The sequence below is a fragment of the Nerophis ophidion genome, linkage group LG02, assembly GCF_033978795.1.
Source record: "Nerophis ophidion isolate RoL-2023_Sa linkage group LG02, RoL_Noph_v1.0, whole genome shotgun sequence".
Taxonomy (NCBI): Eukaryota; Metazoa; Chordata; class Actinopteri; order Syngnathiformes; family Syngnathidae; genus Nerophis; species Nerophis ophidion.
In genome coordinates, this window is record NC_084612.1 from 74903349 (window position 1) to 74927222 (window position 23874).

A 23874-nucleotide genomic window follows, 5' to 3' on the forward strand; every position below is an offset into this window, starting at 1 on the left:
TAGTGTATATATATATATATATATATATATAAACTTTTATTAGTGAATTGCACAGTTAAGTACATATTCCGTACAATTGACCACTAAATGGTAAGTTTTTCAGCTTGTTTAAGTCTGGGTCCACGTTAATCAATTCATGGTATATCCACATATACACATACATACATCTAAGTATACGTATACACACATACATATAAATATATATTTATATACACATGTATACATACATATATATATATATATATATATATAAGTTTTTCAGCTTGTTTAAGTCTGGGTCCACGTTAATCAATTCATGGTATATCCACATATACATACATATACACATACATACACACACAAATACATATGTATCCACACACACACACATATATATATAATGTATACACACTCACACATATGTATACACACACGCACACACATATATATAAATGTGTACACATACATATATATGTATACATACATATATATATACACATATAGAAATATACTTATATATACGCATATGTACATATACATAATGGATACATATGTACGTATAAATGTTTGAACAAAATGTGTTCATCTGATGTGATGAAAGAGCACGTCAGCATTTACTTTTTCAGAACATATATTCACTACAGAAAACAATTTGGGTGATAAAAAAAAAAAGCCTTGAATTAAAAACATTCCAAAGTGTCAACTACTGTAGATCACGAGCGTTATTTTTATGCAACACAATTAACCTTTCCTAATTATTTCCAAGCGTCTTTGTCTGTTTTATACGAACACATTTCACCTCGATGCAATCTGCCAGACAGCAAGAAGCAAAAAAACCAGTTTAATGGCAGTGGCGAGCTGCTTTTTGCACTGCACATCCATTCAAATCTGGGCTTCAAACTTGAAGTTTAGTCTGCCATGATAGTCCCCAAGTGAAAAGCACAAATGTTAAATACTTGCCCAAACTCATCTGGACTTCAAAGCGTTGGACGGCATTTTCAGTGACGGGCTCTAGCTATGTCTGCAAAACCATGTCGAACAAAGTCAACATTTTTCTGATCCCACTCTTTTTGCTCCCCACAAGAATAACCTCCAGGGGGAAGACACCATGAACATCGACCCCATGTTGGACCACCAGGGCCTTTGCTGCAGGGAGTGCCGCCGCAGCTACACCCACTGCCAGCGGATCTGCGAGCCCTTGGGAGGGTACCACCCGTGGCCATACCACTACCGCGGCTGCAGAGTGGCCTGCAGGGTGATCATGCCTTGCAACTGGTGGGTGGCTCGCATTCTGGGCATCGTCTAGACAGAAATTACGGCTTTGTTCGGCTTTGCTCGGAGCAAGATATCTGGGCATAAAAGGAGAAAATAAATGTGACGCTGAGAAGATTGGACACAGACTTGTAAACGGCATTTCACTTTCACATCTATTTAGCTGTAGGATGAAAACGTATTTATGAAAATGTCATCCGTGCATTCTCCACTTCCTGTTTGGATGTACACTACAGGCCACACCTTCTCATTTCAATGCGTTTTCTTTATTTTCACCAGTATTTACATTGTGGATTGTCACTGAAGGCATCAAAACTATGACACCTGTGACGTGGAAACCATTTCAGGTGACTCTTCAAGCTCATGGAGAGAATGCCAAGAGTGTGGAAAAGCAGTAGTAAGAGCTAAGGGTGGCTATTTTGAAGAAACTAGAGTCATGAAACATGTTTTTTTAGTTATGTGTTCATTCATAGTTTTGTTGCCTTCAGTGACAATCGACAATGTAAATAGTCGTGAAAATAAAGAAAACGCATTGATTGAATGAGGTGTGCCCAAACTTTTGGCCTGTACTGTATATACATTTTCTGTCAGCTTCTAGAAACTTCTCAACAATATATGTGACACTTGCAATTTCTCAAGCCCTTTTCCCACGTGTAATGTCCTGTAATCGTTCACCTTTCATCTAATGTTACACAATAAACCTTTTTTTTTAAGTAAAATTTGTCGCGTCACCACTGTTTTGGGTACAAATTAGTTTGAAGGTGGGGTTGTACCTACGGTGCGCTCTTTCACAATAAAAGCACATCATCAATCATATAACATATGTTATAATGTTATTTTTTAGTCTGTCCTTCGCCTCTATTTATTTGTGGTGTACAGTCCTTTGTTCTTCAACTGTGGTTGTTCTTTAAGAGCTTTTGAAAATAAAGTTGGTATGGTATGGTATGGTAATCATCATCAATGTCCGGCCGTAGCCGAGGGACCTTGCACAACCCTCCGCCAGCGTGTCGGGGTCACCCATGGAAAAGCCCAGCTCTGAAACAAGGATCCCAGTGTCCTGTGCGATTACTTCGGAGTAGGAGAGGCGACCCCTGGTGGATTGTTTCCAAAGGACAAAGCTGTGATACCTTGGCACGGAAGCAGTGACCAGCAAACTGTGTGCCACGTTGGCTCAGACGGGATGCTTGCTCGAGGTAGGTCGCTGTTAATTTGGTCCAAGGTGGGATGGGGATGGGGACCAAGCCTTGAACCCTTCGAAGCAGGTTGGTATAGCAACCGTCAAGGCGTTTGTGAAGGCTCGCATTGAGAGGGTCCAGGTCTCGGGGCACATTCCGAGACATGTGACAGGTCAGTGGACTTTGTGGTTATAGTGTCCGCCCTGAGCTCTGAAACAAGGACCCTAGTGTCCCGTGCGATTACTTCAGGGTAGGTGAGGCAACCCCTGGTAGATTGTTTCCAAAGGAGGAAGCTGTGATACCAAGCTCCGTCTTGGCACGGAAGCAGTGACCAGCAAACCGTGTGCGACGTTGGCTCAGACGGGGTGATTGCCGGAGGTAGGTTGCCGTTAATTTGGTCCAAGGTGGGATGGGGACCAAGCCTTGAACCCTTCGAAGCAGGTTGGTATAGCAACCGTCAAGGCGTTTGTGAAGGCTCGCATTGAGAGGGGCCAGGTCTCGGGGCACATTCCGAGACATGTGACAGGTCAGTGGCCTTGTGGTTAGAATGTCCGCCCTGAGCTCTGAAACAAGGACCCAAGTGTCCCGTGCGATTACTTCAGGGTAGGTGAGGCGACCCCTGGTAGATTGTTTCCAAAGGAGGAAGCTGTGATACCGAGCTCCGTCTTGGCACGGAAGCAGTGACCAGCAAACCGTGTCCGACGTTGGCTCAGACGGGGTGATTGCCGGAGGTAGGTTGCCGTTAATTTGGTCCAAGGTGGGATGGGGACCAAGCTTTGAACCCTTCGAAGCAGGTTGGTATAACAACCGTCAAGGCGTTTGTGAAAGCTCGCATTGAGAGGGTCCAGGTCTCGGGGTGCATTCTGAGACATGTGACAGGTCAGTGGCCTTGTGGTTATAGTGTCCGCCCTGAGCTCTGAAACAACGACCCTAGTGTCCTGTGCTATTACTTCGGGGTAGGAGAGGCGACCCCTGGTAGATTGTTTCCAAAGGAGGAAGCTGTGACCAGCAAACCGTGTGCGACGTTGGCTCAGACGGGGTGATTGCCGGAGGTAGGTTGCCGTTAATTTGGTCCAAGGTGGGATGGGGACCAAGCCTTGAACCCTTCGAAGCAGGTTGGTATAGCAACCGTCAAGGCGTTTGCGAAGGCTCGCATTGAGAGGGGCCAGGTCTCGGGGCACATTCCGAGACATGTGACAGGTCAGTGGACTTTGTGGTTAGAATGTCCGCCCTGAGCTCTGAAACAAGGACCCTAGTGTCCCGTGCGATTACTTCAGGGTAGGAGAGGCGACCCCTGGTAGATTGTTTCCAAAGGAGGAAGCTGTGATACCGAGCTCCGTCTTGGAACGGAAGCAGTGACCAGCAAACCGTGTGCGACGTTGGCTCAGACGGGGTGATTGCCGGAGGTAGGTTGCCGTTAATTTGGTCCAAGGTAGGATGGGGACCAAGCCTTGAACCCTTCGAAGCAGGTTGGTATAGCAACCGTCAAGGCGTTTGTGAAGGCTCGCATTTAGAGGGTCCAGGTCTCGGGGCACATTCCGAGACATGTGACAGGTCAGTGGACTTAGTGGTTATAGTGTCCGCCCTGAGCTCTGAAACAAGGACCCTAGTGTCCCGTGCGATTACTTCGGGGTAGGAGAGGCGACCCCTGGTAGATTGTTTCCAAAGGAGGAGCCGTGATACCAAGCTCTGTCTTTGCACGGAAGCAGTGACCAGCAAACCGTGTGCGACGTTGGCTCAGACGGGTGCTTGCCTGAGGTAGGTTGCCGTTAATTTGGTCCAAGGTGGGATGGGGACCAAGCTTTGAACCCTTCGAAGCAGGTTGGTATAACAACTGTCAAGGCGTTTGTGAAAGCTCGCATTGAGAGGGTCCAGGTCTCGGGGTGCATTCTGAGACATGTGACAGGTCAGTGGCCTTGTGGTTATAGTGTCTGCCCTGAGCTCTGAAACAACGACCCTAGTGTCCTGTGCTATTACTTCGGGGTAGGAGAGGCGACCCCTGGTAGATTGTTTCCAAAGGAGGAAGCTGTGACCAGCAAACCGTGTGCAACGTTGGCTCAGACGGGGTGATCGCCGGAGGTAGGTTGCCGTTAATTTGGTCCAAAGTAGGATGGGGACAAAGCCTTGAACCCTTCGCAGCAGGTTGGTATAGCAACCGTCAAGGCATTTGTGAAGGCTCGCATTGAGAGGGTCCAGGTCTCGGAGTACATTCCAAGACATGTGAGCTATCAATGAACTTGTGGTTAGAGTGTCCGCCCTGAGATCGGTAGGTTGTGAGTTCAAACCCCGGCCGAGTCAAACCAAAGACTGTAAAAATGGGACCCATTACCTCCCTGCTTGGCATTCAGCATCAAGGGTTGGAATTGGGGGTTAAATCACAGCTCTAGGGTTTGGGTTAGGTTAGGGTCCTACCTTCTAAGGACGGGAATAAAGACAACTGGCTTTTGTTTATACAAGAGTCCTTTTTCCTTCAGACACATTTCACCTTGCGTGAGGCTTCTACTTGTGCTCCTTGGTGGGGGGCAAGTAGAGCTCCATGGGTTTGTTCACCTTCCAGTACAACTCCAGAGAGAAGGAACCGTTCAGAACAGTGAACTGGTTTCCAGCGGTCGGTATATAAATGGTGTACTGTTTCTTCGAAGCCGCTCGCTGCTCCCCTCACCTCCCAGGGGGTGAACAAGGGGGATGGGTCAAATGCAAAGGACAAATTTCACCACACTTAGTGTGTGTGTGACAATCATTGGTACTTTAACAAAAGGACCCTGCAGAAATAACTTTCCAGAGTTCTTTACCGTGAGAGTTGCATCTCTCGAAGTCTTTAATGGGACTAAAGACTCCTTAGCCGTCATGCTAACAGATCGTACCCACGATGCAAAGCGCTCAGCTCCTTTTGATGTCACCCAATGCCGCCTCGGGCTTGGGTTGGGTAAAGACGAGCGGAGTGGCGTGTGTGTGTCAAGTATCCTGGATGGAGCCGCCATAAAATGAAGAGTTCAATCCTGAGCCACAAATGAGCGTTTGATCGTCCCCGGAGATGAAACGGTGTGTGAAGAATTCCGCACGTGGTTGAGTGCGAGCGGCTCGACGAGGCGGTTAGGGGGCTGATCCATATTAATGCTCTTTCTCCACGGAAGGACGCCCATTCATGGTCGCCGCTTCCCACTTCTGCAACTCTTAAGTTGCAGAAGGGCCAAACATCTCCCGGCGTTCCGAGACTATCCCAGGCAAAGCTGCAGCTGCAGGACATATCTAAGCCCCCCCCCCCTTCACTGGTATCAGTGACGCCACATTTCATTCCTCTCGGCACACATACAGAATGTGGCTCCCTGCCATCCTATATTACCCTCGTGGGGGCTGACGGGCTAACCAACCATCCCCTCCCACTCGGAGACTTTCCAACCTGTATGGAACAGTTCCCAGAGACGACAAAACTCCTGAGAGCGTTAGCCGGACAAGCCTTTTATTCATACCTTGGATTGAATCGCACTCAAGCGGTACAAAGCCACTTATTGGCGCGGAGATATCTTGCAAAGCGTGGGTGCGGAAGCCGAGAAAATCACTCCGAGTTATCGCTTAAAACATCTAAATTACTTCTCATTGTTAACTATACATTTTTTTTTTATACATGTGCTGATAACGGGAAGTCATAAAGGGCTTTAACATAGAAATGCTGAAGGCAAACAGACAAGGGTTGAATTATGTACTAAAACCCCTGATATGAACGTCGGGTTGGATTGTTTTAGGTCTGTCCGTCATGTTCTAATCCACTCTTTCCTTCTAAGTACTTTGGCCTTAAGGAAATCCTACAATGCAAATCCTTCTGTCCTACTGACTTTTCAAATTGACAGGAGAGGACAAGGAGGTCTGGGGAGATGATAATGGGAACTCTATGACCTTGTTTCCACCAAGCAGTACGGTACCATACACAGTACAGACCAAATCTCATTCAATGCGTTTTCTTTATTTTCACGACTAATTACATTGTAGATTGTCACTGAAGACAACAAAACTATGAATGAACACAACAAAATAAGGTGAAATAACTGAAAACATGATTTATTTTCTAGTTTCTTCAAAATAGCCACCCGCTGCTCTTAATCATTGCTTTGCACACTCTTGGCATTCTCTTGATGAGCTTCAATCAAGCACAGCTTTGAAATGAAAACCCGCTTCCCCGACTCTAGTCACTGCCGTTGTGTCCTTGGGCAGGACACTTTGCCCACCTGCTCCCGGTGCCACCCACACTGTTTTGGATGTAGCTTGGATGTTGGGTTTTACTGTGTAGAGCGCTTTGAGTCACTAGAGAAAAGCGCTATATAAATATAATTCACTTCACAATTCCAGCAATACCTCGGTTTTTATTAGTCCCTTCCAAAAGTCATGCGACTGCTTTTATTCCCTGATTCTCAAACCCAACACTTCTGCTGGGTTCTTCATGATATCACAGACTATACACACACTACCTTTATGTCCTATAGGCCATGTATTCATCACTATATGAATACATGGCGGTAGAGCGGCTGTGCCAGCAACTTGAGGGCTCCAGGTTCGATCCCCGCTTCCGCCATCCTAGTCACTGACGTTGTGTCCTTGGGCAAGACACTTTACCCACCTGCTCCCAGTGCCACCCACACTGTTTTAAATGTAACTTAGATATTGGGTGTCACTATGTAAAGCGCTTTAAGTCACTAGAGAAAAGCGCTATATAAATATAATTCACTTCACTTCATTTTAGGTGAATGCCTCTTGAAGCTCATCGAGAGAATGCCAAGAGTGTGCAAAGCAGTAATCAAGAGCAAAGGGTGGCTATTTTGAAGGAACTAGAATATAAAACATGTTTTTAGTTAGTACATAAGTTCTCATGTGTTTATTAGTAGGTTTGATGCCTTCAGTGAAAATGCAGAAGGTGTTCAAACTTTTGGCATTCACTGGTTACCAACTGTGGTCTGCTTACTGGCTGACAAAGATTCGATACCGCCAGGGAGCAACTGGATAGGAAAGGAACAGAAATATGCTTTTATTTAAAGGGAAACTGCACTTGTTTTGGTATTTTGCCTATCCTTCATAATCATGAAAGACATGACAGATGTTTTTTTTAATGCATTCTACAGAAGAGCCAATGTGAGGTCCTCTAAAAGGGCCATAAAATCCAATAAAAACTTCCAAAAGGCGCCAACAATACCCCATTTACATTTTATGACTTGACTATTAATAAAGTATTAGTGATATTGTTATTATAAGTGCTAACGCAGACAGACTATTAATAGCAGCTTGTTTGTAATGTTTACATCATCCAGTGTTCAGTTGTTTCCTTACTTCCCTGCTCCTTGCAAGTTTATTCTAGATCATAAATCACGCCTCTCACCCGGACGGCAGAAGGCTGAGGACGTATTCCAACGAGCTGGTAGACTTTGACAGCCAGTTTAGACTCGAAAATGGCGAGGACGACACAAAAAGACAGCTTTTTTTGGGCGAGAATTATGAATCATTCCTCATCTAAAAAGGGAAAACATGAACATTTTGGCAGTCAGCATCCTCATGACAGCAGACATTGTACAGTAAGTGATGTTTTACTATGTTTGTTGGCTTTCAAAGTTTGCAGTGAGTAATAGTCAGTCGTGGAGTTGAAAAAAAAGCATACGTCGTGATGCATTTTTCTAAATTAATGCGCCACGTATAGTTAAAATGATCAAAAATAAATGTGCCTGTTATATATATACTTACATCATGTATATTACAAGGTTCAAATTCAAGACCCGGGGGCCAGATGCGGCCCGACAAGTCATTTCGGCCTGCGAAAGATGTTGTTACTTCATCTTTCTGACCAAATGTTATCAATTATTTCCATTTTGACAGAAAAGAAATGTATCTAATACGGGAAATTTCATATGTTTTAAACTTTGGTTATTGGTGAATCTTTGGGCACCTTAGCCATTCCATTACGACTCTTGGGGTGAGGATTTGATTCATAATCGATACTCGATTTAACCCGATTCTCGATTCAAACCGATTTATTCAAAATGGCGAGGACGACACAAAAAGACAGCTTTGTTTTTTGTGAGAATTGAGTAATTCCTCATCTAAAAGGGAACATATAAAAATCCTATCAGTCAGCATCCTCATGACAGAAGACATTGTACAGTAAGTGATGTTTTACTATGTTTGTTGGCTTTCAGAGTTTGCCGTGAGTAATAATCAGTCATGGAGTTGAGAAAAAAGCAAACATCGTGATGCATTTTTAGAAATTAATGTGCCGCGTATACTTAAAATGATCAAAAATACGCACATATCAAATAATATTATAAATGGTTCAAATTCAAGCCAGATCCGGCCGGACAAGTCATTTCGGCCTGCGAAAAATGTTGCTACTTCATCTTTCTGACCAAATGTTATCAATTATTTCCATTTTGACAGAAAAAAAATGTATGTAATACGGGAAATTTCATATGTTTTAAACTTTGGTTATTGGTGAATCTTTGGGCACCTTAGCCATTCCATTACGACTCTTGGGGTGAGGATTTGATTCATAATCGATACTCGATTTAACCCGATTCTCGATTCAAACCGATTTATTCAAAATGGCGAGGATGACACAAAAAGACAGCTTTGTTTTTGCGAGAATTGAGTAATTCCTCATCTAAAAGGGAACATATTAAAAAATCCTATCAGTCAGCATCCTCATGACAGAAGACATTGTACAGTAAGTGATGTTTTACTATGTTTGTTGGCTTTCAGAGTTTGCCGTGAGTAATAATCAGTCATGGAGTTGAGAAAAAAGCAAACGTCGTGATGCATTTTTAGAAATTAATGTGCCACGTATACTTAAAATGATCAAAAATACGCACATATCAAATAATATTATAAATGGTTCAAATTCAAGCCAGATGCGGCCCGACAAGTCATTTCGGCCTGCGAAAGATGTTGCTACTTCATCTTTCTGACCAAATGTTATCAATTATTTCCATTTTGACAGAAATTTTTTTTATCTAATACGGGAAATTTCATATGTTTTAAACTTTGGTTATTGGTGAATCTTTGGGCACCTTAGCCATTCCATTACGACTCTTGGGGTGAGGATTTGATTCATAATCGATACTCGATTTAACCCGATTCTCGATTCAAACCGATTTATTCAAAATGGCGAGGATGACACGAAAAGACAGCTTTGTTTTTTGTGAGAATTGAGTAATTCCTCATCTAAAAGGGAACATATTAAAAAATCCTATCAGTCAGCATCCTCATGACAGCAGACATTGTACAGTAAGTGATGTTTTACTATGTTTGTTGGCTTTCGAAGTTTGCCGTGAGTAATAATCAGTCATGGAGTTGAGAAAAAAGCAAACGTCGTGATGCATTTTTAGAAATTAATGTGCCGCGTATACTTAAAACGATCAAAAATACGTACATATCAAATAATATTATAAATGGTTCAAATTCAAGCCAGATGCGGCCCGACAAGTCATTTCGGCCTGCGAAAGCCTGGGAAAAATGTTGCTACTTCATCTTTCTGACTAAATGTTATCAATTATTTCCATTTTGACAGAAAAAACATGTAATACGGGAAATTTCATATGTTTTAAACTTTGGTTATTGGTGAATCTTTGGGCACCTTAGCCATTCCATTACGACTCTTGGGGTGAGGATTTGATTCATAATCGATACTCGATTTAACCCGATTCTCGATTCGATTTAATCAACGTATTACTTGGTACAATAATAATTATATAACACCTTAACAAAACAGCTTACAAAATCTATTTTTGGTTGCTGACGTTATGACAATTAAGTCAAATGTGGTTTTTTTTAGCTAATTTGTCCCCAAAAAAAAAAAGCGATTTGACATTTTTTTAGACAATTTTACAATTGAGATGATCACAAATTGGGATTCATATGTGATAAAAAAAAAAATATAAAAATTAGCACCCTGATTATTATATACCGTATTATAGCTGGGATGAGGTGGCGACTTGTAGCTGAGACAGGGTAGGAAATGGATGGATGGACAGTTTATAAAAATAACAATGAATACTTAAATATCTGCTTGTCACCTGGACTTACGATTTCCAAGCAAGTTATCCATCAATTTGGGGGGTATAGCTCGGTTGGTAGAGCGGCCGTGCCAGCAACTTGAGGGTTGCGGGTTCGATTCCCGCTTCCGCCATCCTAGTCACTGCCGTCGTGTCCTTGGGCAAGACACTTTAGTGAATTATATTTATATAGCGCTTTTCTCAAGTGACTCAAAGCGCTTTACATAGTGAAACCCAATATCTATGTTACATTCAAACCAGTGTGGGTGGCACTGGGAGCAGGTGGGTAAAGTGTCTTGCCCAAGGACACAACGGCAGTGACTAGGATGGCGGAAGCGGGACTCGAACCTGCAACCCTCAGGTTGCTGGCACGGCCGCTCTACCAACCGAGCTATGCCGCCCCTTTACCCACCTGCTCCCAGTGCCACCCACACTGGTTTAAATGTAACTGAGATATTGGGTTTCACTATGCAAAGCGCTTTGAGTCACTAGAGAAAAGCGCTATATAAATATAATTCACTTCACAATTTGTACGTGCACAAATTAAATAACCAAATGCATAGGCAATTGTGCAATAATATGAGGCGATTATACTTTTATATTCTTACATTTATTGTAACAAGCAGCCCTCTAAGGGTGACGCCCCTGATGTATATAAAACCTTAATGGAGTTTTTTTAGCTGCTTTATAGGCAAAATTGAGCGGCTCCCTTAGGCTTTATTGTAAGCAGACTTTTTAATATTTAGAAACGCATATAGGAACTTTTCTATTCATCTACCCAGTCCAGGAACCAATTAAGTTTGTACATGGAGGTTCCACTGCATTCCCATGGACTGAAATGAACTGTACTGGTTGGTGGAAGACCACAGGTCGGAGGAGGAGACTGAGTGGAATGCAGGGACCGAGGTCAAACTGAGAGGGGGGCGGGGGGGAAAGGAAGCGGAGGAGAGAGAGCGAGGTAAGGAGGTTCAGTACTTCCTCAACTCGACATCATCCGGCGGGCTCGGATCCACTTTTCTCTTGCCCACATCTTTCCAGTTGGTGCTCAAAACTGTGCCATGTGACTCCGTCTGCAGAAAAAAAAAAAAAATCACTGCAGTGGAATGCGCTATTTCATTAGCAATCTGGTTATGCAACACCTTCGCTCTGCTTTAAAACGCTCACAGCTTAGATTAGTTGACGACAGCAGTACTGGTTTTATTCATTAAAAAAAAAAAAAAAAAAGAACACTTAAGGGCTCAACCCGACTCAGAAGATCCAGTCGGCCTGACAGTCAGCACTTCACGCTGATGAATTGCCTCGTGGGGAAAAAAGACCAAAAGTTTGCCTTCTAAAAACTTTGTATACAAGAAAAAAAGTGTACACTGCGTGTTTTCACCTAGAGAGAACTTTATCAAACATGTTCAGCTGTGGGAACTGCATCTTAACCGCTGTTCTTCATCATCTTACAATAATTATACAAAAACCCAAAACCAGTGAAGTTGGCACGTTGTGTAAATGGTAAAAATCTTGCCGATTGTATTGTACCATATGTCCCGGCAAGAAATCTGCGTTCAAAAGACTCCGGCTTATTAGTGATTCCTAGAGCCCAAAAAAAGTCTGCGGGCTATAGAGCGTTTTCCGTTCGGGCTCCAGTACTCTGGAATGCCCTCCCGGTAACAGTTCGAGATGCTACCTCAGTAGAAGCATTTAAGTCTCACCTTAAAACTCATCTGTATACTCTAGCCTTTAAATAGACCTCCTTTTTAGACCAGTTGATCTGCCGCTTCTTTTCTTTCTCCTATGTCCCCCCCTCCCTTGTGGAGGGGGTCCGGTCCGATGACCATGGATGAAGTACTGGCTGTCCAGAGTCGAGACCCAGGATGGACCGCTCGCCTGTATCGGTTGGGGACATCTCTACGCTGCTGATCCGCTTGAGATGGTTTCCTGTGGACGGGATTCTCACTGCTGTCTTGGAGCCACTATGGATTGAACTTTCACAGTATCATGTTAGACCCGCTCGACATCCATTGCTTTCGGTCCCCTAGAGGGGGGGGGTTGCCCACATCTGAGGTCCTCTCCAAGGTTTCTCATAGTCAGCATTGTCACTGGCGTCCCACTGAATGTGAATTCTCCCTGCCCACTGGGTGTGAGTTTTCCTTGCCCTTTTGTGGGTTCTTCCGAGGATGTTGTAGTCGTAATGATTTGTGCAGTCCTTTGAGACATTTGTGATTTGGGGCTATATAAATAAACATTGATTGATTGATTGATTGAAATATAAACAGAATACAATGATTTGCAAATCCTTTTCAACCTATATTTAATTGAATAAACTGCAAAGACAAGATACTTAACGTTCAAACTAGAAAAGGTTATTTTTAGCTCATTTTGGAATTTGATGCCTGCAACATGTTTCAAAAAAGCTGGCACAAGCGGCAAAAAAGGCTGAGAAAATTGAGAAATGCTCATCAAACACTTATTTGGAACATCCCGCAGGTGAACAGGCTAATTGGGAACAGGTGGGTGGAAAAGCAGCTTCCGTTAAAAATGCTCAGTCATTCACAAACAAGGAGGGGGGCGAGGGTCACCACTTTGTGAACAAATGCGTGAGCAAATTGTGGAACTGTTTAAGGACAACATTTCTCAATGAGCTATTGTAAGGAATTTTGGGATTTCACCATCTACGGACTGTAATATCATCAAAAGGTTTGGAGAATCCGGAGAAATCACTGCACGTAAGCGATGATATTACGGACCGTCGATCCCTCAGGCGGTTCTGCATCAAAAAGTGACATCAGTGTGTAAAGGATATCACCACACGGGTTCAGAAACACTTCAGAAAACCACTGTCGGTAACTACAGTTCATCGCTACATCTGTAAGTGCCAGTTAAAATTCTACTATGCAAAGCCAAACCTATTTATCAACAACACCCAGAAACAAAGCTGGTTTGGCTGGGTCCGAGATCATCCAAGATGGACTGATGCAGAGTGGAAAAGTGTTCTGACGAGTCCACGTTTCAAATTGTTTTTTCAGCCGGAACAAAGAGGAAAAGAACTATCCGGATTGTTATATGCGCAAAGTTGAAAAGCCTGCATCTGTGATGGTATGGGGGTGTATTAGTGCCCAAGGCATGGGTAACTTACACATCTGTGAAGGCACTATTAATGCTGAATGGTACATACAGGTTTTGGAGCAACATATGTTGCCATCCAAGGAACGTTATCATGGACGCCCCTGCTTATTTCAGCAAGACAAAGCCAAGCCACGTGTAGCAACATCAGCATCTGTTTATTGTTTATCGAATGGATCCCCATTAGCATACAAAATAAAAATACAAAGAATACATGCATTACCAAAAATTATACAAAGGAAAAATACAACATAAGGTAAAAAAAGCTAGTTAAACCTAGTATCAAAAATTCACATTATGTGATGTGATGGTATGGGGGTGTATTAGTGCCCAAGGCATGGGTAACTTAAACATCTGTGAAGGCACCATTAATACTTAAAGGTACACAGGTTTTGGAGCAACATATGTTGCTATCCAAGCAACATTATCAAGGACGCCCCTGCTTATTTCAGCAAGACAATGCCAAGCTACGTGTTACAACAGCATGGCTTAATAGTAAAAGAGTGCGGGTACTACACTGGCCTACCTGTAGTCCAGATCGGTCTCCCATTGAACATGTGTGGCGCATTATGAAGCTTAAAATACCACAACTGAGACCCCGGACTGTTGAACAACTTAAGCTGTACATCAAGCAAGAATGGGAAATAATTCAGATGTTAAAAACAAGTACAACTATTATTTTTTTTAATTATTATTTAATGCTTATAGTAAATATCTACAGTATATCAACTTCAGGTTGATATAAAGTTAAAAAAAAAAAAAAAGGTTTTATGCCTTTTCTGTCAAAGACAACTGAAATATGCAGTATTTTCCCCAATGCCCAAAACATTCAGAAAGCAATGTTTGATGCGAAGTAATTAGAGCCTTAAAAATATCAATAATGCAGGACACCATTGATTTTAATTCATTATTATTTTTGAGTAATCACAGTGAAAATAGATCCCAATAAATATATTTGGGATTCAAAAGGTGCCCCACTCAGAAAGTGATACATTTTTATTAGGTTTTTTTTTTTACTTTCAACAATCAAGTTACTAGATCAACTTCAGATATATCTGTCGATTTTACATTTGAACTATTATTTTGTTGGTTTTATGCTCTTTTGTCAAAGAAAACAATGTTTTTTTTATGGCCACCACACAAAATATGCAACATTTTCCACATAAAACATTTTAAAGTGAAATATTTGAAATAATTGGAGCGTTGAATAGGTCAATAATTCATTATAACATTGATTTTTTTTTGGGGGGGAGCGATGGCAAAAAAAGAAAAACAAAGAGACAAAAGAAAAAAAACAGCTTTGTGTCAACATTGCAACTTGTTCTAGTTATATTTCACCTCATTCCACTTTTTACATTTTTTTTGTTATTTTTGCAATAGTGAATTAGTGAATTATATTTATATAGCGCTTTTCTCTAGTGACTCAGAGCGCTTTACATAGTGAAACCCATTATCTAAGTTACATTTAAACCAGTGTGGGTGGCACTGGAAGCAGGTGGGTAAAGTGTCTTGCCCAAGGACACAAGGGCAGTGACTAGGTTGACAGAAGCGGGAATCGAACCTGCAACCCTCAAGTTGCTGGCACGGCCACTCTACCAACCGAGCTAAACCGCCCCTATAGCATTTCCAGAATGTGTGGTGGCCCGGTAAACAAATAGCTGCGGGCCGCAAATGGCCCCAGGGCCACACTTTGGACACCCCTGCTGTACATCAAGCAAGAACGGGAAATAATTCCGCCTGAAAAGCTTAAAAAATTGGTCTCCTCAGTTCCCAGAGGTTCACTGAGCGTTGTTAAAAGGAAAGGCCATGTAACACAATGGTAAAAAAATATATATATTATTGGTTGTACTTGTGTAGCGCTTTTCTACCTTCAAGGTACTCAAAGCGCTTTGACACTACTTCCACATTCACACACTGATGGAGGGAGCTGCCATGCAAGGCGCTAACCAGCACCCATCAGGAGCAAGGGTGAAGTGTCTTGCTCAGGACACAACGGACGTGACGAGGTTGGTACTAGGTGGGGATTGAACCAGGGACCCTCGGGTTGCGCACGGCCACTCTCCCACTGCGCCACGCCGTCCCTATATATGTATATATATTCCATCCATCCATCCATCCATTTTCTACCGCTTATTCCCTTTCGGGGTAGCGGGGGGCGCTGGCGCCTATCTCAGCTACAATCGGGCGGAAGGCAGGGTACACCCTGGACAAGTCGCCACCTCATCGCAGGGCCAACACAGATAGACAGACCACATTCACACTCACATTCACACACTAGGGCCAATTTAGTGTTGCCAATCAACCTATCCCCAGGTGTATGTCTTTGGAGGTGGGAGGGGCCTATCCCCAGGTGCATGTCTTTGGAAGTGGGAGGAAGCCGGAGTACCCGGAGGGAACCCACGCATTCACGGGGAGAACATGCAAACTCCACACAGAAAGATCCCGAGCCTGGATTTGAACCCAGGACTGCAGGAGCTTCGTATTGTGAGGCAGACGCACTAACCCCTCTGCCACCGTATATATATATATATATATATATATATATATATTTTTTTTTTTTTTTTTTTTGAGGTGGGGGCACTTTTGGGGCCTTCCTGTCCAGCTGGTGTCAGCGCCTCAGGCTACTGCGGTTGGGCTGCGTGCCCGTCTTGATTGGGACCCGCTGGATCATGGCAACTCGGTGGATTACAAAGCATTCGACAATGCTGCAAGTCAGCCAGCTGCTGGGTTAGTGACCTTGTGTGTCAGCATGTCTGTGATCTTTTCCTTTTATGTTTTGTCTTGCTCAGGACACAACGGACGTGACGAGGTTGATACTAGTTGGGATTTGAACCAGGGACCCTCGGTTTGCGCACGGCCACTCTCCCACTGCGCCACGCCGTCCCATGTGCCAACTTTTTTGCAATGATAATTTAAAAAAAAAAAAAAAAAATTCTCAGTTGGAACATTAAATATTTTGTCTTTGCAGTCTATTCAATTGAATATAAGCTGAAAGGATTTGCAAAATATTGTAGTGTTTTTTTTTACAAATGACACAATGTGCCACCTTTACTGGTTTGGGCTTGTATAGGATGAAACAAAAAAAGAAGAGAATATTTATTGCCTAATGAGGGCTGTAAAGAGGAGAGAACGAACGATAAAGTATGGAGAGTCACACTCACAAAAGACTTGTTCATGGCACGTCTGATCTCGTCTGAACCATCGGTGTAGATCTGCTGGAAGACCTTGTTGAGGGCCGCGTCTCCCTCCAGCTTCTCGTTCTTCTCCTCCTCGCTAATGTCCACCACGATTTTGTCCCATTTGCGGCTGTGCTGGGACGATGTCGGGTACTCGTCTGTTGAGGAACGCATTTGGGGATTTTTAAACACATATACCTTTTTACCTTTTAAATTCCTTCCTCTTTTTTCCTGACAATTTAAATCAATGTTCAAGTTTTTTTTTTTTTTAATTGTAAAGAATAATAAATACATTTTAATTAAATTCTTCATTTTAGCTTCTGTTTTTTGGACGAAGAATATTTGTGAAATAATTCTTCAAATTTATGATTAAAATTCAAAAAAAATATTCTGGCAAATGTAGAAAATCTGTAGAATCAAATTTAAATCTTATTTCAAAGTCTTTTGAATTTCTTTTAAAATTTTTGTTCTGGAAAATTTAGAAGAAATAATGATTTGTCTTTGTTAGAAATATAGCTTGGTCCAATTTGTTATATATTCTAACAAAGTGCAGATTGGATTTTAACCTATTTAAAACACGTCATCAAAATTCTAAAATTAATCTTCATCAGGAAAAAATACTAATAATGTTCCTTAAATTCTTTTTTTAATTTTTTCAAAAAGATTTGAATTTGCTAGTTTTTCTCGGTTGAATTTTGAATTTTAAAGAGTTGAAATTGAAGATAAACTATGTTTGAAAATTAAATTTTCACTTTTTTCTCCTCTTTTAAACCGTTCAATGAAGTGTTTTCTTCATCATTTATTTTCTACAAAAAAATTTCCGGAAAAGGGAAAAAAAATGTACAATGGAATGACAAACAGAAATACCCATTTTTTCATACATATAGATTTATTTATTAAAGTTAAATTGAGCAAATTGGCTATTTCTGGCAATTTATTAAAGTGTGTATCAAACTGGTAGCCCTTCGCATTAATCAGTACCCAAGAAGTAGTTCTTGCTTTCAAAAAGGTTGCTGACCCCTTCACAAACACGCGTCATCATTCCGCGACGTTTTCAACAAGAAACTCCGCGGGAAATTTAAAATTGTAATTTAGTAAACTAAACCGACCATATTGGCATGTGTTGCAATGTTAAAGGGGAACATTATCACAATTTCAAAAGGGTTAAAAACAATAAAAATCAGTTCCCAGTGGCTTGTTGTATTTTTTGAAGTTTTTTTCAAAATTTTACCGGTCCCGGAATATCCCTAAAAAAAACTTTAAAGTGCTTGATTTTCGCTATTTGCGATGCGACTATCCATTTCCCTGTGACGTCATACAATGTAAACAAACAACGGCGAATAGCACAGCACGATATAGTGACATTAGCTCGGATTCAAACTCGGATTTCAGCGGCTTAAGCAATTCAACAGATTACGCATGTATTGAAACAGATGGTTGGAGTATGAAAGTATTGAAGAAACTGAAGCTATTGAGTGAATAGCTATTGACGCTATTCATAGCCATAGCATGGCCGAATAGCTGCGTTAGAATTGCCGGTAAAATGTGCGGACCAAACGATCAGGACTTTTGCATCTCGTGATACTGGAGCAACTTAAATCTGTCGATTGGTAAGTGTTTGTTTTGCATTAAATGTGGATGGAAGGAAACGTAATATAGTTGCAAATGCATCTGCAGGTTATCCATACATCTCTGTGCCATGTCTGCTTTAGCACCGCCGGTAAATAGCATGTTAGCATCGATTAGCGTAGCATGTTAGCATCGATTAGCTGGCAGTCAACATCAACAAAACTCACCTTTGTGATTTCGTTGACTTTATAGTTGCAAATGCATCTGCAGGTTATCCATACATCTCTGTGCCATGTCTGCTTTAGCACCGCCGGTAAATAGCATGTTAGCATCGATTAGCGTAGCATGTTAGCATCGATTAGCTGGCAGTCAACATCAACAAAACTCACCTTTGTGATTTCGTTGACTTTATAGTTGCAAATGCATCTGCAGGTGATCCATACATCTCTGTGCCATGTCTGCTTTAGCACCGCCGGTAAATAGCATGTTAGCGTCGATTAGCGTAGCATGTTAGCATCGATTAGCTGGCAGTCAACATCAACAAAACTCACCTTTGTGATTTCGTTGACTTTATAGTTGCAAATGCATCTGCAGGTTATCCATACATCTCTGTGCCATGTCTGCTTTTGCACCGCCGGTAAATAGCATGTTAGCATCGATTAGCGTAGCATGTCAGCATCGATTAGCTGGCAGTCAACATCAACAAAACTCACCTTTGTGATTTCGTTGACTTTATAGTTGCAAATGCATCTGCAGGTGATCCATACATCTCTGTGCCATGTCTGCTTTTGCACCGCCGGTAAATAGCATGTTAGCATCGATTAGCGTAGCATGTCAGCATCGATTAGCTGGCAGTCAACATCAACAAAACTCACCTTTGTGATTTCGTTGACTTTATAGTTGCAAATGCATCTGCAGGTGATCCATACATCTCTGTGCCATGTCTGCTTTAGCACCGCCGGTAAATAGCATGTTAGCATCGATTAGCGTAGCATGTTAGCATCGATTAGCTGGCAGTCAACATCAACAAAACTCACCTTTGTGATTTCGTTGACTTTATAGTTGCAAATGCATCTGCAGGTTATCCATACATCTCTGTGCCATGTCTGCTTTTGCACCGCCGGTAAATAGCATGTTAGCATCGATTAGCTGGCAGTCACGCCGCAACCAAATATGTCTGATTAGCACATAAGTGAGCAACATCAACAAAACTCACCTTTGTGATTTAGTTGACTTTATCGTTGCAAATGCATCGGCAGGTTATCCATACATCTGTGTCATGTCTGTCATCGCCGGTAAATAGCATGTTAGCATCGATTAGCTGGCAGTCAACATCAACAAAACTCACCTTTGTGATTTCGTTGACTTTATAGTTGCAAATGCATCTGCAGGTTATCCATACATCTCTGTGCCATGTCTGCTTTTGCACCGCCGGTAAATAGCATGTTAGCATCGATTAGCTGGCAGTCACGCCGCGACCAAATATGTCTGATTAGCACATAAGTGAGCAACATCAACAAAACTCACCTTTGTGATTTAGTTGACTTTATCGTTGCAAATGCATCTGCAGGTTATCCATACATCTGTGTCATGTCTGTCATCGCCGGTAAATAGCATGTTAGCATCGATTAGCGTAGCATCTTAGCATCGATTAGTTGGCAGTCAACATCAACAAAACTCACCTTTGTGATTTCGCTGACTTTATAGTTGCAAATGCATCTGCAGGTTATCCATACATCTCTGTGCCATGTCTGCTTTTGCACCGCCGGTAAATAGCATGTTAGCATCGATTAGCTGGCAGTCACGCCGTGACCAAATATGTCTGATTAGCACATAAGTGAGCAACATCAACAAAACTCACCTTTGTGATTTAGTTGACTTTATCGTTGCAAATGCATCGGCAGGTTATCCATACATCTGTGTCATGTCTGTCATCGCCGGTAAATAGCATGTTAGCATCGATTAGCGTAGCATGTTAGCATCGATTAGCTGGCAGTCAACATCAACAAAACTCACCTTTGTGATTTCGTTGACTTTATAGTTGCAAATGCATCTGCAGGTTATCCATACATCTCTGTGCCATGTCTGCTTTTGCACCGCCGGTAAATAGCATGTTAGCATCGATTAGCTGGCAGTCACACCGCGACCATATATGTCTGATTAGCACATAAGTGAGCAACATCAACAAAACTCACCTTTGTGATTTAGTTGACTTTATCGTTGCAAATGCATCTGCAGGTTATCCATACATCTGTGTCATGTCTGTCATCGCCGGTAAATAGCATGTTAGCATCGATTAGCGTAGCATGTTAGCATCGATTAGTTGGCAGTCAACATCAACAAAACTCACCTTTGTGATTTCGCTGACTTTATAGTTGCAAATGCATCTGCAGGTTATCCATACATCTCTGTGCCATGTCTGCTTTAGCACCGCCGGTAAATAGCATGTTAGCATCGATTAGCTGGCAGTCACGCCGTGACCAAATATGTCTGATTAGCACATAAGTGAGCAACATCAACAAAACTCACCTTTGTGATTTAGTTGACTTTATCGTTGCAAATGCATCGGCAGGTTATCCATACATCTGTGTCATGTCTGTCATCGCCGGTAAATAGCATGTTAGCATCGATTAGCGTAGCATGTTAGCATCGATTAGCTGGCAGTCAACATCAACAAAACTCACCTTTGTGATTTCGTTGACTTTATAGTTGCAAATGCATCTGCAGGTTATCCATACATCTCTGTGCCATGTCTGCTTTTGCACCGCCGGTAAATAGCATGTTAGCATCGATTAGCTGGCAGTCACGCCGCGACCATATATGTCTGATTAGCACATAAGTGAGCAACATCAACAAAACTCACCTTTGTGATTTAGTTGACTTTATCGTTGCAAATGCATCGGCAGGTTATCCATACATCTGTGTCATGTCTGTCATCGCCGGTAAAATGTGGAGACACTTTGGCACATTCAATGGGGGTCTGGCGGCAGACACTTTGGCATCTTGGGGCCAGTGGTGCAACTTGAATCCCTCCCTGTTAGTGTTGTTACACCCTCCGACAACACACCGACGAGGCATGATGTCTCCAAGGTTCCGAAAAATAGTCGAAAATAACAGAGCTGAGACCCGGTGTTTGCAATGTGTTGAAAATGAAAATGGCGGCTGTATTACCTTGGCGACGTCACGTTCTGACGTCATCGCCCCCAGAGCGATAAACAGAAAGGCGTTTAATTCGCCAAAATTCACCCATTTAGAGTTCGGAAATCGGTTACAAAAATATATGGTCTTTTTTCTGCAACATCAAGGTATATATTGACGCTTGCATAGATTTGGTGATAATGTCCCCCTTTAAGATTTCATCATTGATATATAAACTATCAGACTGCGTGGTCGGTAATAGTGGGTTTCAGTAGGCCTTTAAGAACAGTTTGTAGCTGTATGAGATGTCAGCTAAACAACTTTGTTTCAGACATTTTTTTTTACATTGCTTTTCAATGGAGGGATCACATCGTTTCATTTCTGCATTTCCTTGCAATAAGCGATGAAGGGGGAAGGGCGATACATGTAATCCAGACGCAGATTTGCATAAATAAAGCGGCAGACATATTGGGGCCAAGTGCGGACATACGGCACTGTGATCTCACAATATTGCATGTCAAGGCTTGTGTTCAGAAGGGACACAAGTAAACAGGAAGCTTGAGGTTGAGCTGGTTGAATGCAGCGGCTAGTTTGATTGCACGCTTATATAAAAGTCATTAATCCCGTCGGCGGTGGAGCGTGTGGGCTGAAATATGGAGTCACTTTAGCTGTCAGAACGCTGCCTTTTTGTCCATGTTTTGGCTGTCACACGACTGAAAAGACCGTTTGAGAGCTGGACTGCCCACTTTCATTTCGGTGATTTTTTTTTTTTTTTTTTTTTTCGCACTGTGAGAGAATGAAGACGTGGGTTTAAGGCAGGGGAAAGGAGGAGAGTTGATAAATGCAGAAACTGTAGACTGACTGGGATCGAAGTGTTTGATGTTGGATTCCTGTCCCTCTCCCTCCAGGCTCTCCCATCGGATGGCCTCGGTCTTCTTCATCTTCATCTCCACCTGACCAGACAAGCGAGAGGAAAGAAAGGAGGCAACGTGAAACCAAATGTTTTTCTTTGGTGCGTAGGGGGACAGAAATAGCATTTCTAATAAAAGTGACATCTTGAAGGTACGGGGCCAGGGAGGACCGTCTGTTCTCGGCTGACGACTCAGACCGTGCGGGAAGGAGACGTCGGGGATACAACGAGGGCACAGCTCAATCTCGTACTTCGCCGACAGACACGGTGCACTAACGAGACGCCTGTCAGCCAGAGGGCCGGTGTGAGCGATGAAATGAGCAGGGTGTGGCGGGAGCATCTGATGCCAATCATTACATCGGGAAAACAAGGGAGAGGCGGAACACAATGCGGCCGACACTGGCATGGACGTGCATTTGGAGTTGAGCTGCATTGACAGGGCACATACAGCCAAAAGTTGACATACACTTGTAAAGAACATAATGTCATGGTTGTCTTGAGTTTCCAGTCATTTTTACAAATGTTATTTTTTTTTTTAGATAGAGTAGCTCTATACTCTGGGCAGGGTTCTTGAGGGTGCATGGGAGTTTGCCCAACCAGTCTACATGTGCTTTGTGGACTTGGAGAAGGCATTGGACCGTGTCCCTCGGGAAGTCCTGTGGGGAGTGCTCAGAGAGTATGGGGTACCGGGACTGTCTTATTGTGGCGGTCCACTCCCTGTATGATCAGTGTCAGAACTTGGTCCGCATTGCCGGCAGTAAGTCGGACACATTTCCAGTGAGGGTTGGACTCCGCCAAGGCTGTCCTTTGTCTCTGATTCTGTTCATAACTTTTATGGACAGAATTTCTAGGCGCAGTCAAGGTGTTGAGGGGTTCCGGTTTGGTGACCGCAGGATTAGGTCTCTGCTTTTTGCAGATGATGTGGTCCTGATGGCTTCATCTGACCGGGATCTTCAGCTCTCACTGGATCGGTTCGCAGCCGAGTGTGAAGCGACCGGAATGAGAATCAGCACCTCCAAGTCCGAGTCCATGGTTTTCGCCCGGAAAAGGGTGGAGTGCCATCTCCGGGTTGGGGAGGAGACCCTGCCCCAAGTGGAGGAGTTCAAGTACCTAGGAGTCTTGTTCACAAGTGGGGGAAGAGTGGATCGTGAGATCGACAGGCGGATCGGTGCGGCGTCTTCAGTAATGCGGACGTTGTACCGATCCGTTGTGGTGAAGAAGGAGCTGAGCCGGAAGGCAAAGCTCTCAATTTACCGGTCAATCTACGTTCCCATCCTCACCTATGGTCATGAGCTTTGGGTCATGACGAAAGGATAAGATCACGGGTACAAGCGGCCGGAATGAGTTTTCAGGTCTCTCCCTTAGAGATAGGGTGAGAAGCTCTGCCATCCGGGAGGAACTCAAAGTAAAGCCGCTGCTCCTCCACATGGAGAGGAGCCAGATGAGGTGGTTCGGGCATCTGGTCAGGATGCCACCCGAACGCCTCCCTAGGGAGGTGTTTAGGGCACGTCCAACCG

The 23874-nt window shown here is 43.0% G+C and overlaps 2 protein-coding genes across 2 annotated transcripts in view; one reads left to right on the plus strand and one right to left on the minus strand.

The window, feature by feature from the left end:
- LOC133545399 (leukocyte cell-derived chemotaxin 1-like) overlaps positions 1-2015 on the plus strand; it is a 58430-nt gene extending 56415 nt beyond the window's left edge. The window contains exon 7 of the mRNA XM_061890949.1: positions 1064-2015. Coding sequence (XP_061746933.1) covers positions 1064-1285 — 222 coding nt within the window. The 3' untranslated portion in view covers positions 1286-2015. The remainder of the gene's footprint in view (positions 1-1063) is intronic.
- Positions 2016-10889: 8874 nt separating this feature from the next.
- LOC133545403 (protein SGT1 homolog) lies at positions 10890-22796 on the minus strand. Its single transcript, XM_061890956.1, has 3 exons — positions 22310-22796; positions 16726-16898; positions 10890-11523 (listed from the first exon to the last, which is right to left on the minus strand). Exons 1-3 carry the CDS (start codon positions 22788-22790, stop codon positions 11422-11424), a joined length of 756 nt encoding a protein of 251 aa, XP_061746940.1. The 5' UTR covers positions 22791-22796; the 3' UTR covers positions 10890-11421.
- Positions 22797-23874: the final 1078 nt, after the last annotated feature.

What these genes read in the sequence shown, in the direction of transcription:
- LOC133545403 (XM_061890956.1), bottom strand. Translation starts at nt 22,790, where the DNA reads ATGCAGCTCAACTCCAAATGCACGTCCATGCCAGTGTCGGCCGCATTG. An exon ending in CATCAAACACTTCGATCCCA is followed by an intron (nt 16,899 to 22,309) that starts GTCAGTCTACAG and finishes GTTCCTCAACAG; the next exon opens with ACGAGTACCCGACATCGTCC. An exon ending in GTGCCATGAACAAGTCTTTT is followed by an intron (nt 11,524 to 16,725) that starts GTGAGTGTGACT and finishes TTTTTTCTGCAG; the next exon opens with ACGGAGTCACATGGCACAGT.